The 14,597-nt window shown below is 50.3% G+C and overlaps 1 protein-coding gene across 1 annotated transcript in view; it reads left to right on the top strand.

Annotated features, from left to right (window-relative positions):
- Positions 1–14,597, top strand: part of GLT1D1 (glycosyltransferase 1 domain containing 1) — a 142,050-nt gene that overhangs the window by 33,950 nt on the left and 93,503 nt on the right. The window contains exons 3-5 of the mRNA XM_015426487.1: positions 4,713–4,818; positions 9,396–9,447; positions 13,394–13,430. Coding sequence (XP_015281973.1) covers positions 4,713–4,818; positions 9,396–9,447; positions 13,394–13,430 — 195 coding nt within the window. The remainder of the gene's footprint in view (positions 1–4,712; positions 4,819–9,395; positions 9,448–13,393; positions 13,431–14,597) is intronic.

Below are 14,597 nucleotides of genomic sequence, written 5' to 3'. Positions count from 1 at the left end.
CTGCTCTGCAGAAGGGAGGGCAGAAGTCAGGTGAGGTCAAAGGGGCAGATAATGGTAGGTTGATGGTTAGCTGGGAAGGAGATGGGGTTGCCAACTCCACCCTCCAAACCAGCCATTTTGTCCTGGGTAACAATTGCTGCCAATCTCCAGGTGAGGGCTACAGATTACTCACAATTACAACTGCTCTTCAGGTAGCAGACATCAGTTCCTCTGGAGAAAACAGTGGACTCTGTCATTATACCCTGCTGAGGTCACCACAGCAAATTGACACTGTTTGCCCAAAGCCAGAGCACTCCCCCAGAGCCTCTTTCTAGATCTCGTTGTATTAAGAACATAAGAACATAAGAGATGCCAATGTTGGATCAGGCCAAAGGCCCATCCAGTCCAACACTCTGTATCACACAGTGGCCAGAAATACCAGTGCCATCAGGAGGTCCACCAGTGGGGCCAGGACATTAGAAGCCATCCCACTGTTGACCCCCCCCCCAAGCACCAAGATGACAGAGCATCACTTGCCCCAGAGTCCCTATCTATACCTTGTGGCTAATAGCCACTGATGGACCTCTGCTCCATATACTTATCTAATTCCCTTTTGAAGCCGTCCATGCTTGTAGCCGCCACCACTTCCTGTGGCAGTGAATTCCAAGTGTTAATCACTCTTTGGGTGAAGAAGTACTTCCTTTTATCTGTTCTAACCCGACCGCTCAGCAATTTCATGGAGTGCCCACGAGTTCTTGTATTGTGAGAGTTCTTGTATTGTTTTCACAACGGGCTTTACTGCTAGTAAGAACATAAGAGAAGCCAATGTTGGATCAGGCCAATGGCCCATCTAGTCCAGCACTCTATCACACAGTGGCCAAACATACCAGGTGGCATCAGGAGGTCCAGCAGCGGGGCCAGGATGCTAGAAGCCCTCCCACTGTTGACCCCCCCCCCAAGCACCAAGAATACAGAGCATCCCTTGCCACAGACCGAGAGTTCCTATCTATACCTTATGGCTAATAGCCACCAATGGACCTCTGCTCCGTGTGTTTATCCAATTCCCTCTTGAAGCCGTCCATGCTTGTAGCTGCCACCACCTCCTGTGGCAGTGAATTCCATGTGTCAATCCCTCTTTGGTTGAAGAGTTAATCACTTTTTTGGTGGTTCGCCATTGCCTGTGTCTACATAGCAACCCTGGAATTCCTTCCTTGGTGGTCTCCCATCCAAGTACGAACCAGGGCCGACCATGCTTAGCTTCCAGGATCTGATGAGATCGGGCAAGCCCGGGCCATCCAGGTGAGGGTGTCTAATAAAGTCACACCTGACTTATGGTGACCTCTTGGGGTTGTCAAGGCAAGAGGCATTCTGAGGTGGTTTGGCCTTGCCTGCCTCTGCGTACCAACCCTGGCCTTCCTCGGAGGCCTCCCATCCAAGTGCTAACCAGGGCCGACCCTGCTTAGCCTCCAAGAGATCAGGCTAGCCTTGCCCAGCCAAGTCAGGGCATCGGATGAAGTGCCCTCAAGTTGCAACCGACTTATGACGACCCCACAGGGCTTTCAAGGCAAGGGTTTTCAAGGGCTGCCTCTGCCTAGCAACCCTGTACTTGTGTGGTGGTCCCCCATCGAAGTACTCACCTGGGTCGACCCTGTTTCGCTTCTGAGAAGTGATGAGATTGGGCGATCCAGATCAGGCAAGGTAACCTTAGACAAGTTTGGTGTAGTGGTTAAGTGCGCGGACTCTAATCTGGGAGGACCGGGTTTGATTCCCCAGTCCTCTTCCCCTTGCAGTTGCTGGATGACCTTGGGCAAGCCGTAGTTCTGGTCAGAGCTGCTCTCTCAAGGGCAGTCCTCGAAAGAGCTCTCTCAGCCCCGCCTACCTCACAGGGTGTCTGTTGTGGGGAGGGGGAGGGAAAGGAGTCTGTAAGCCGCTCTGAGACTCCGAGTGAAGGGCGGGGTGTAAATCCAATCTCTTCTCTTCTTCTTCTTCTTCATCTTCTGCCACTGCAGTACAATACTGGCCTTCCTTCCTGGGTTTTCATGTAGATGACTGAGATAACACTTGAAAGAGCTCTTTGAAGACTCAGAGGAACCCATTTCGAAGTGTGTTCATGGGCATCCTGCTGGGTTCCCTGGAAGTGAAGCCCGGAGCTCTGGGGAGAAACAGCTTGCCTGCAGATCTTTGTCTGCATAGTCACCCGGTTGTTAAGTGCATCCTGGGATGTGCTTTTGATTCATGTAGGGCGAAAATGAACGTATTACTATTTTGGTCCTCCTTTTAGAGCTCCTTGTTCTCATCATAGATTGCATCAAAGCCAACCAAGACAGGTTGAGACAAAATGTTCCTCCATCTCCTCTCACTCTGATGGCCTCAGTTGTGGGCTGTTGGAACCCAGAGGAAGGAGATCCAATGTATGTCGTCCCACAGAAGAAGAAGAGGAGGAAGGACGAGAAGGAGGAGATTGGATTTATACCCCGCCCTTCACTACCCGAAGGAGTTTCAGAGTGGCTTACAAACTCCTTTTCCCTCCCCCTCCCCACAACAGACACCCTGTGGGGGAGGTGGGGCTGAGAGAGCTCTCTTGAGAACTGCCCTTGAGAGAACAGCTCTGAGAGAACTTGTAACTGCCCCAAGGTCACACCAGCAGCTGCATGTGGAGGAGTGGGGACTCAAACCCAGTTCTCCCAGATTAGAACCACTCCACCAAACTGGCTCTCTCAGAGTATAATGCAACCCCCCCAAAATTGGTAATCCTGAATATTTACTGAATCTGAATACCATACCGGTATTGGGATTCGGAAATATCGGGACATACTAGTATTTTGGGGGTTCAGTATACTGAAACCTGGAAAATACCATTTTTTGGCACACCCCTGGTCTTCAGTAGAAGAGGGAGATTCAAGTCCAGTGGCACTTTAAAGACTAACAAGGATTCCAAGGTATAACCTTTCCAGAGTCAACAAGATTCAGATGATTATCTGATGAAGAAAGCTCTGATTCTCTCAAATCTATACCCTGGAAATTGTAGGTCTTTAGAGGAGTGACTGGACTCAAGTCTGGCTACTCTGTTTAGGGCACTGGATAATAACCCACAATGTCAGTGGAAGGTCACCCAGATAAAGTTACTTCAAAAGGAATCAACCCTTTAAAGTTGCCCCTTTTCAGAGGGAGTCGGAATGTGGGTGCTGTGTATTTTTACCTTTTTTTTTACAGATTTTGCAGAGTATTTTACAGTGTATTTTACAGAGGAGAGCCAGTTTGGTGTCGTGGTGAAGTGCGCAGACTCTAATCTGGGAGAACCGGGTTTGATTCCCCACTCTTCCACTTGCACCTGGTTGGATGACCTTGGGCAAGCCGTAGCTCTGATAAGAGCTGTTCTTGGAAAATAGCAGTTTCTGCCAGAGCTCTCTCAGCCCCACCCACCTCACAGGGTGTCTGTTGTGGGGAGGGGGAGAGAAAGGAGGTTGTAAGCCACTCTGAGACTCCTTCGGGTAGTGAAGGGTGGGGTATAAATCCAATCTCTTCTTCTTCATCATCATCCAGGTGAAGCTCTGGGACTTGGTCAAAAGCTCTATGGTAGAAGCCATTTTTACTGTAGAGTTTTTGCACAGATACCAGAGCGTCACCCCAGTGTCACGACTTGATACATTGCTTCCTATGCAAGCTGGGAGTGACATAGATACATCACTGGCAACGTTGCCTGGGCCTCCCTCCTGCTCCTGGTAAGTCCCCCTGTTCTCTGCTGATAGCCTGTCCTCTATTAACATATCAAATACTTTAAAATAGCAACTAGTTGCCATCACTACAAACAGTGCTAATGACATTCAATGAATAATTATGGATTGTGTGAAGTAGTGCAGTGCAGAGCAGTGGTTAGGAGTGTGGACTCTAATCTGGGAGAACTGGGTTTGATTCCGCACTCCTCCACTTGCAGCTGCTAGATGAGCTTGGGTCAGTCACAGTTTGGTGTGCCAGTTTGGTGTAGTGGTTAAGTGCGTGGACTCTAATCTGGGAGAACCGGGTTTGATTCCTCACTCCTCCACTTGCACCTGGCTGGATGACCTTGGGCAAGCCATTGTTCTGATAAGAGCTGTCCTTGAAAAAGAGCAGTTTCTGTCAAGAGCTCTCTCAGCCCCACCTACCTCACAGGGTGTCTGTTGTGGGGAGGGGGAGGGAAAGGAGTCTGTAAGCCGCTCTGAGACTCCTTCGGGTAGTGAAGGGCGGGGTATAAATCCAAACTCCTCCTCCTCCTCCTCCTCTTTTTCTTCTTCTTCCTTTTAGTATTGCCAATTTGTTTGCCCTGACCTGGATGGCCCAGGCTGGCCTGATCTTGTCAGATCTCTGAAGCCAAGCAGAGTCAGCCCCGGCTAGTATTTGGTTGGGAGACTTCCAAGGAAGACCAGGGGTGTGACACAGAGGGAGGCCATGGCAAACCACCTCTGAACATCTTTTTCCCAGGGCTGCCATAAGTCAACTGTGACTCGATAGCCAAAAGAAGAAGAAGTTTGTATATTATTGACTTTGAAGCCGAGGTCGGGAAGGGAGAACTGTATTGAATAAACAAAAATACCCTAGAACACCATCACAAGTCTTGTGCGTCACGACATCAGTACGCAAACGCTGACCTTGGTCACCTTCCCAGAAGCTCCTGGTTGTCCCCTGTGGGAACTGGGGGCTCTTCTCACATTCTTGCTGTGTCGGTATTAGACTTACGTTTGTATTTCTCTGGCTAGGGAGCAGAGTCCCTTTTGGCATCATCTTTGGCGGGACAGATATCAACGAGGACGCCAAGTGTGGCGAGAAGTCCCGGGCGATGGGGGCCATCTTGGATGAAGCCAGGTAGAAGAAATACCCAGCCAATCTTTGTTTGGTTTCTGTGAGGCAAAGTTTTAAAATTTGCTGTTGCTGATAAGATCGCACAGGTTACTTGACCATGCGGTGTTGGATTGAGCCAGCTTTCCCCTCCATGGTTCCCCCCAATTTCCCCCTATAATGCTCTAAATCCCTGTGCCAGGAGGCAACATCAGGAGAAGGCCTTGGCCTCTGTGCTCTGTTGTTCTCCCTCCAGAGAACATAAGACCCCTGCTGGATCAGACCAGTAGTCCCATCTGGTCCAACATCCCGCCTCACACAGTGACCTGAGTCAAACAGGGCATTGAGGCCGAGACCTTCCCCTGAGGTTGCCTCCTGGCTCTGGGATTCAGAGGATCAGTGCCTCTGAAGGTGGAGGTTCCCCTCAGCCACCATGGCTAGTAGCCTTTGATAGACTTCTCCTCCATGCATCTATCAAGTCCCCCTTTAAAGCTGTTTATTCCTGTGGCCATCACTGCATCCTCTGGCAGTGTTGGAACTGGTTGGCCACTGTGTGAGCCAGGATACTGGAGTAGCCAGTTTGGTGTAGTGGTTAAGTGCGCAGACTCTAATTTGGGAGAACCGGATTTGATTCATCACTCCTCCACTTGCACCTGCTGATGTGACCTTGGGTCAGTCACAAGCTCTGGCACAGCTGTCCTCGAAAAAAAGCAGTTTGTGTCAGAGTTCTCTCAGCCCCACCTACCTCACAGGGTGTCTGTTGTGGGGAGGGGAAGGGAAAGGAGTTTGTAAGCCGCTCCTGAGACTCCAAGTGAAGGGCGGGGTATAAATCCAATCTCTTCTCTTCTTCTTCTTCTAGATAGATCGCCCTTGTGGTACACAGCTTTTGTTCACCTGGGTCCCACGATCCCCCGTGTAGCCTTTTGGGTGCCCAAAGGGGGACATTCCTCCTCCCTGCTTCACCAGTGGAAGAGCTGGCTGAATCCAACCCCCCCGTTTTTGTTTTCTCCCCACTAGCCTTCTTTCCCACGTGGCCCTTGGTTTGTTTGCGTGGCACGTCAACAGTCCGGGGAGGCAAAAAAGGAAGACTTCCTTTGAATTTCCAGATGCTGCCTGGCCGTCTCCACTCCATAGGGGGGGATCTTATTGGCTCGTTAACGCCCGTGCTCCTTATCACCCACCCTTGAAAGCGAAAATTGATTCCCCTTCCCTTCGTTCCTCCCCGGCGGCGTTGATTGCAGGGTGCAAACCGAAAGGGCCCGCGGACTCATCGATCTATTTAACCCGCGCAACGCACCGCCGCGTTCTGTAAAACAAAACGGGGAACCGTGTCCCGCTTGATAACCGAGTGTGTCATTTTATTTTATTTTTTAAATCAAACTCTTCTTCGGCGGGGGATTGCGCTCCTTCGGGGTACGTTTTCAATTTGACTTGTTCTTTGCCGGGGCCGGGAGCTGCGGTTTCTACCCGCTTGGTAATGTGATAGATTGGAAATATAATTGTGCAATAAGAAATTGGAGCAGATGGGGCTCTGGGAACGCATGCCTTTGCTCAGGTTTTGATAACCTGAAATTTGTCGGCGAGGTCGTACCCACAGAACAGACTGTGATCGTTTTCTCCTGTTAAGAGAGCTGCAGCTGTAGACGCAGGAGGTTATTTCAGATGATTCTGGGTCCTTCAGCCTCTCTGGCTTCCGTAGTTCTTGGCCATGTGCAGTTCTTCCTTTCCCCATTTTAACTTCCCCAACAGATTTGCTTCTCTTCCCCTCATTCCTCAGGATTGCCCCCTTCTGCCAGTTTCTTAACCCCTTTGCTTCTGACCCTCCCTTCCTAAGACCCTTTGCCTTGCTCTTCCCTATTGTTGTTCAGTCGCACAGTCGAGTCCAACTCTTTATGAACCCATAGACCACATCACGCCAGGCCCTCCTGTCCTCCGTAGTTTGCTTAATTCCATGTTCGTTGCCTCGATAACACTGTCTAACCATCTCATCCTTTGCCGTCCCCGTCTTCTTTGACCTTCAGTCTTTCCCGGCATCAGGGTCTTCTCCAGGGAGTGCTCCCTTCTCATTTGGTGGCCAAAGGATTTGAGTTTCAGCTTCAGTCTCTGGCCTTCCAGGGAGCAGTCAGGGTTGATTTCCTTTAGGATTGACTGATTTGATCTCCTTGCAATCCAGGGGACTCACAAGAGCCTTCCTCCAGCACCATAATTTGAAAGCATCTATTCTTCAGCGCTTGGCCTTCCTTATGGTCCAACTCTCGCAGCCATATGGCCCAACTCTTCCTTATGGTCCAACTCTTCCCTGCCCCTCCCTAAAATATAAGGACTTCCCCCGAATGGGAGATCCAAGTTAGCTCTGCCATAGAAGCTTGCTGGGTGACCTTGGGCCCATCACACACACTCAGCCTAACCTACCTCACAGGGTTGTTGTGAGGATAAAATGGAGGAGAGGAGAATGATGCAAGCTGCTTGGCTTCCCATTGGGGGAGGACGGCGGGGTATGAAACCTTCCAATTGGACTCACTCAACCAGTAGCTTGGTGTAGTGGTTAAGTGCGCGGACTCTAAGCTGGGAGAACTGGGTTTAATTCCCCACTCCTCCACTCGCACCTGCTGGATGACCTTGGGCAAGACATAGTTCTGTCAGAGCTGTTGTAAATTGTAAAAGAGTGTGTAAACTCCTCCTCCTCTTCTTCTTCTTGAGAGCCAGTTTGGTGTCGTGGTTAAGTGCGTGGACTCTAATCTGGGAGAACCGGGTTTGATTCCCCACTCCTCCACTTGTATCTGGCTGGATGACCTTGGGCAAGCCTTAGCTCTGATAAGAGCTGTCCTTGAAAAAAGAGCCGTTTCTGTCAGAGCTCTCTCAGCCCCACCTACCTCCCAGGGCGTTTCTTGTGGGGAGGGGAAGGGAAAGGAGTTTGTAAGCCGCTCTGAGACACCTTTGGGTAGTGAAGGGTGGGGTATAAATCCAATCTCTTGTCCCTCTTCTTCTTCTGATCAGAGCAGGTCAGCTGATGGCAGCCGGCGGGCTCTGTGACTTCTCAGCCCCTCTGGGATAGCCGAGCAGCAAAAGCAAGTTAGTGCCAAAAGCTTCCTTGCTACAGAGTTCTCTCTTGCATTAGAATGTGGGAGAGTGGAATTGCTGCTGTGGCGTGGAGGTGAAAGCGTTGGGGCTGGGATCCTAGGAGACTCGAGTTCGAATGTGCACTCTACCATACATCTTCCTGGGTGACCCTGGGCTGCTTACTCTCCATCAGCCTCACCCGCTCCACAGTCTTGTTGTGATAAGGAAGGGAGAAACACACACACAGGTCTGAGCTCCTTCGGAGAAGTGCTGTCTTAGCAGTGCCATATTATAAATACTTAGGAGGTTCGTCCCAGGATGAAAGCAATGGAAAGTAGATAAAGAGCCCCTGGTTAGTCAGGCACTTGTGGATTTCCTCTGGCTATTTCTTCCAATCAGTCATCTTCAAAAGAAGACTAACCTGATCGGCGATGCTCAGCTGTATACATGTTTTAAGTACCCTTGCTAGGCCTGTATATTCTCTGCTGAAAAGGAACGGTTAAAGATACAACCTAGAACAGTAGTTGGTTTGCACTGATCACAAATTGACCTTTTGACGGGACTGGGAACTCCTTCCTGGCCAAACCAATTGAGTTCTCTTTCAGCCTTCCATCGCCAGCTCTGTCTATACATATACATAGTAAAGGTAAAAGTTTCCCTTGCTCGAAAGCCAGTCGAATCCGACTCTAGGGGGCAGTGCTCATCTCTGTTTCCAAGCCGAAGAGCCAGCGCTGTCCAAAGACGTTTCTGTGGTCATGTGGCCGGCATGACTAAACACCAAGGTGCACGGAACGCTGTGACCTTCCCACCGAAGTGGTACCTATTTATCTACTTGCAATTTCTTGCTTTCGAACTGCTAGGTTGGCAGGAGCTGGGGCCAGAGACGGGAGCTCACTCTGTCACACGGCACTTGGGTCTCGAACTGCCAAACTACAGACCTTCCAGTATGCAGCTCAGCATCTTAACCTCTGAGCCACTGTGTCCCCTATACATATACATACATACATAAAGGTAAAGGTAAAGGTTCCCTTGCTCGAAAGCCAGTTGAATCCAACTCTAGGGTTGCGGTGCTCATCTCCATTTCAAAGCCGAAGAGCCAGCGCTGTCTGAAGACGTTTCCGTGGTCATGTGGCCGGCATGACTAAACACCAAGGTGCACGGAACGCTGTGACCTTCCCACCGAAGTGGTACCTATTTATCTACTTGCAATTTCTTGCTTTCGAACTGCGAGGTTGGCAGGAGCTGGAACTAGAGACAGGAGCTCACCCCGTCTTGCGGCACCCGGGTCTTGAACATACGTACATATATATGCTGTCATGTCACAGCCGACTATAGCAACCCGGTGGGGTTTTCAAGGCAAGAGGCATTCAGAGGTGGTTTGCCATTGCCTGCCCCTGCATCATGACCCTGGTATTCCTCGGAGGTCTCCCATCCAAATAATATCCAGAGCTGACCTTGCTCGCTGTCCGAGATCTGATAAGATCAGGCTAGCCTGGGCTTGCCAGGTGTATTTTAAAACTGCCTTTTTGTTTTAATGCTTCCAGGTTTGCTGTCTCTTTCACGGAGGCCATGAAGGAAACAGCCGCCGCATACTGGGTACGTAAAGATGGTATTTACGAAGACTGTATAAGTGGAGTGCGGTCCTAAAATGAGAGCGAGTGGAGACTGGGGGGTATACGGGGGGGGGGGCTCTATCTTACCCTACTGACTCCAGGTACCCCTAACTGTGACCTCAGATAAGGAGGGGGCTCACATATATTCTTGTCTTAACATAAGAGACGCCAAGGTTGGATCAGGCCAAAGGCCCATCCAGTCCAACACTCTGTGTCACACAGTGGCCAGAAATACCAGGTGCCATCAGGAGGTCCAGCAGTGGGGCCAGGACACTAGAAGCCCTCCCACTGTTGCCCCCCTCCCCCAAGCACCAAGAAGACAGAGCATCACCTGCCCTAGAGTCCCTATCCATACCTTATGACTAATAGCCACTGATGGATCTCTGCTCCATATATTTATCTAATTCCCTCTTGAAGCCGTCTATGCTTGTAGCCGCCACCACTTCCTGTGGCAGTGAATTCCATGTGTGAATCACGCTTTGGGTGAAGAAGGACTTCCTCTTATCCGTTCTAACCCGACCGCTCAGCAATTTCATGGAGTGCCCACGTGTTCCCTCTAAGCTGAGTGAGTGTGAGCTAGCTCACAGTTTTTTAACCGTCGGCTCACACATTTTTGTCTTAGCTCAGGAAGGATGGGGCCAGAGCGGACTAATTTATGCAGTAGCCAAATCACTGGCTCACAACTTTAATGCCAGTAGCTCACAAAGCAGAGTTTTTGCTCACAAGACCCTACAGCTTAGAGGGAACACGAGTTCTTGTATTGCGAGAAAGGGAGACAAGTACCTCTTTCTCTACCTGCTCTATCCCACGCATAATCTTATAGACCTTGATCATGTCCCCCCTCAGCCATCGTCGTTTCTCCAAGCTAAAGAGCCCTAAGCGCCTTAACCTTTCCTCATAGGGAAAGTGTTCCAACCCCTTTATCATTCTAGTTGCCCTTTTCTGATCTTTTTCCAATGCTATAAAATCCTTTTTAAGGTGTGGTGACCATCGCCTGCCACTTCTTGCATGAGTAGTGAGGAGCTCATTAGAGGCTGGGCAATAATTTAGCCAGTGGTGTACTGGTTAAGAGCAGCGGACTCTAATCTGGAGAACCGGATTCGTTTCCCCACTTCTCCACATGCAGCTAGCTGGGTGACCTTGAGTCAATCACAGTTCTCTCAGAGCTGTTCTCTCAAGAACTCTCTGAAATGAGCTCTCTTCACTCGGGTATCATAAATATCGATTAAAGCTAATTTTGAGTCATCGACTCTGCTCTGCTTTTGACCTTGCCAGAAAAAGTCCTTTGTAAAACAGGCAGAACCCATCGGGAATGTGGTTGGCTTTGCTCTCATACGCTTACGTTTATCTGAAGTCAAGAATGGTAATTCTGGAGGGGCTCCTTCAGGCAACTTGGTCCAGAAGTGGACCTTTGGAACTGCAAAGACTTCGGAGCAGAGGGGGGGGCCCCCAACATCTTTTTGAGCCTGCGGGCACCTTTGGGATTCTGACACACTATGGTGGCCACGGCCACAAAATGGCTGCCGCAGGAAGTGAAGCCAGACACAAAATGGGTGCTGCAGGAAGTGAAGCCCGACACAAAATGGCTGCCGCGGGAAGTGAAGCCAGACACAAAATGGCTTCCGCAGGAAGTGAAGCCAGGCACAAAATGGCTGCCGCGGGAAGTGAAGCCAGACACAAAATGGCTGCCGCGGGAAGTGAAGCCAGACACAAAATGTCTGCCGCGGGAAGTGAAGACAGACACAAAATGGCTGCCGCGGGTTACCTTCAGTCACAGAGCGAAGATCCTTGAGCTGTGGTGGCAGCCGCTGCCAAAGCTCCATTTTTAAGAAAATCCATGCAGCCAATCCGAAACATTGCTAGCCAAAAGCCCCACCCACTTTCTAAAATGACTTGGCGGGTGTTAGGAAAGGCACTGGCAGGCTCCCTGGTGTCCAGGAAGTGGTGGCGGCTACAAGCATGGACAGCTTCAAGAGAGAATTGGATAAGCATATGGACCGGAAGTCCATCCGTGGCTATTAGCCACAAGGTATAGACAGGAACTCTCTTGCGCGCGCCGCATCCACGTCACCCGGAAGTGACGCGGGCACGCTGGGGGCGGGGCCACGACCAGCCGAGGGAAAACCATAGAGTTTTCCCCTCAGATGACCGTGGCCCCGCCCCCAGAGTGCCCGGCGTGGTCGCGTCACTTCCGGGTGACGTGCACGTCGGGGTGGAGTTCCCCCCGGGGCCCGATCCACCGGCAGCAGGGAACGGGCCTCTGGGGCGGAGGTTTCCCTGCCCCCCTGGGGGACTTGGCAAGCCTAGTCTGGGGCAAGTGATGCTCTGCATTCTTGGTGCTTGGGGGGGGGGCAACAGTGGGAGGGCTTCTAATGTCCTGGCCCCACTGGTGGACCTCCTGATGGCCCCTGGTATTTCTGGCCACTGTGTGACACAGAGTGTTGGACTGGATGGGCCACTGGCCTGACCCAACATTTGGCTTCTCTTATGTTCTTATGTTCTCTTAACCCTCCGAAGACTAACCTGGGCTGGCCCCGCTTAGCGTCTGAGATCTGAGGAGACCGGGCTAGCCTGGGCCACCCACATCAGGGCCGCTCATGTTTAGGGCCATATACTTGTTGGGAGCAGAGGGGTTTGCAGCCTTGTCCAAATCCTCTGGAAACATCCTAAATGTAACAAAAAAGACATTGCTGTGGTATTTGATTACCACTGCTAGAATGACTTATGCACAGACGAGACAGAATACCAGAAAAAGGGGAATGGATACAGAAAGTGTTATTCATGGCTGAAATGGACAAATTAACAAAGAAACTTAATAACAAAGAAGATCAAGAATTTTACGAAGAGTGGGAAGACTTGAAAGAATATTTAGGAAAAAATTGGGATGTAAAACATAATTTACTTTGTTTTGATAATTATTAAGAGCAGAAATATATAAAGGTATTGAACGAATAGAGCAAATATTGTTACCTGGAAACTTAAGAATGAAAATGTGAAAAGATAACAGAAATAGAAGAGGGAATGGAGGGAGGAGCATTGCGGGAAGCCACCAAGAGGGGGGGGGAGATAAGAGATATGGATGTATGTTATTTGAAATGTAATGTTGAATATGTTGTTATACCCAAAAATAAAAGTTTGAGGGGAAAAACAAACAAACAAATTCTCTGGAAACATCCTGAGAACTTGAGGCTACAGGGATGGTCTTTCGGTCTTGTCGCCTCTTAGCCCAGCTCTGTAATCTGCTTCTCCGGGAGGAGGCCTGTGGCTTGTGGATATCTCCCAGAAGCAGCTGTGAAATTCACCAGTGTAGTTAGGCAATCCGGCCCGCGTTTGAGGTATAAAATACAGATAGCCCATTTAATCCCAATATCCAGGAATCCAAGGCAGATAAGGAAGCCCCGTTCATCCGTCGCCGTTTTTCTCCCAGGCCCTCTAGGTGGGCTTCTCGCCTTTTGACGCCTGGCATTGGGGAAGGATGGGCGCAGGCTTTAATGTAAGGTCACCAGTGGAGACTCCCTTATGTGACCCACTGCTTAGGGATGATGGAAATGCTGTCTGCTTCCCTGCCACGATGCTTGGCCCTCCCTTCTTCAGCCTCCCCACAGATCAGCCTGTGCCACAGCCTAGTGTCCAGTGGTCTCGTATTACAGGGGAAGGGACTGGGAGCCGGGCACAGCCTGCGGAACGCTCATAACACAGAGCTCACGTTGAGCCATATGATTGTGCTGCAGAGTGGTCTGGGTAGCTCGGGGCAGCGAGCCAAGCTGCGTGTTGCGGGGAGAGGTGAAAAACATTTTAGGGTCCAGGCCTGTTACCTTCCCCTGCAATGGTGTGGGGACTTTAGTCCAATCTCTGCAGCAAACTATCTGATTGCTTTCCTTTCAGCAGGCGGTTTAAACTGGTTTCCTTTTGTTCCTCTTTCTTTTAAGCCTCACATCAGGAGCAAAATACATGTCCAAAGTCAAGGTAAGCGGTCAAAGCTCCACCTTCCCGTGCTAGTGAACTAGAGTGATTGTTTGTTCCCTTGGGGTTACTGCAGTGATTGTTTCTATACATGACTTAGAATTGTAGGTCGGGACCAGTGTTCCCTCTAAGCTGAGTTAGTGTGAGCTAGCTCACAGTTTCTTAGCCTCCGGCTCACACATTTTTGTCTTGGCTCAGGAAGGAGGGCTCCAGAGCAAACTAATTTATGCAGTAGCCAAAATCGCTCTTTCACACCTTTAATGCCAGAAGCTCACAAAGTAGAATTTTTGCTCATAACACTCCACAGCTTAGAGGGAGCGGGACACAAAGTGAGTCATGACTTTCCAGCAGGTGGGTTGGGAGGTCAGCAGGGAGGAAGAAGAGGAGGACGGCCGGGAGAGGAAGCACGGGGAGGCCTGATGCAAAGATCTGAGTTTGCTTCTGCATCACACGGGATGTGGTCATGAAACGCTACCCGCTGCTCAGCAGCGCGCTGTGTTTCTAAACACTGTTCGAGAAAGTTAAAATATAAACTTGTTCGGTGCTAATTGACGTGACCTTTGTGTGTCATATTTAGGGGAAAGGGAAGTGTGGCGCGTGACTGGTTTGGAAAGCGGCTCTCGAAGAGGAGGGAAAGCTAAGAAGTGGGCGCCACCAATGTTCCTTCTAAGCTGTGGAGTGAGCAACAAATTCTACTTTGTGAGCTTCTGGCATTAAAGCTGTGAGCGAGCGATTTTGGCTCCTGCATCCATCAGTTTGCTCTGGAGCCCTCCTTCCTGAGCTAAGACAAAAATGTGTGAACTGCAGGCTAAGAAACTGTGAGCTAGCTCACACTCACTCAGCTTAGAGGGAACACTGGGTGCCACTTCTCAAAGCTGGAGAGCTGCTGGATTTAGATAAGAAATGTCGAGAGTGGACCTCTTGGTGGCTGGATTGGGAGATGGAAAAATACGTTCCGTTTTTGGAGACAAGCCAGAGGTTGGGGGCAATGGGGAGGGGGTTGTGCCTGTAAACTTGAAGACGGTACACAGCCCGCTTTGGTTCATTGGCGTGGTTTCTGTTCCGATCCTACAATGAACCAACAGTGGGTTTGAGGCTCATGAAAGCTCACCAGTCCTTGACTCTGCACACTTTCCCTTCTGCCCCTCTCTCCCACTCTTACGAGGTGGA

Source organism: Gekko japonicus, unplaced genomic scaffold (assembly GCF_001447785.1).
Source record: "Gekko japonicus isolate JY-2015 unplaced genomic scaffold, Gekko_japonicus_V1.1 scaffold1118, whole genome shotgun sequence".
NCBI lineage: Eukaryota > Metazoa > Chordata > Lepidosauria > Squamata > Gekkonidae > Gekko > Gekko japonicus.
Note: the sequence above shows the minus strand (reverse complement) of the source record. Positions and strands in the feature narration are given on the sequence as shown.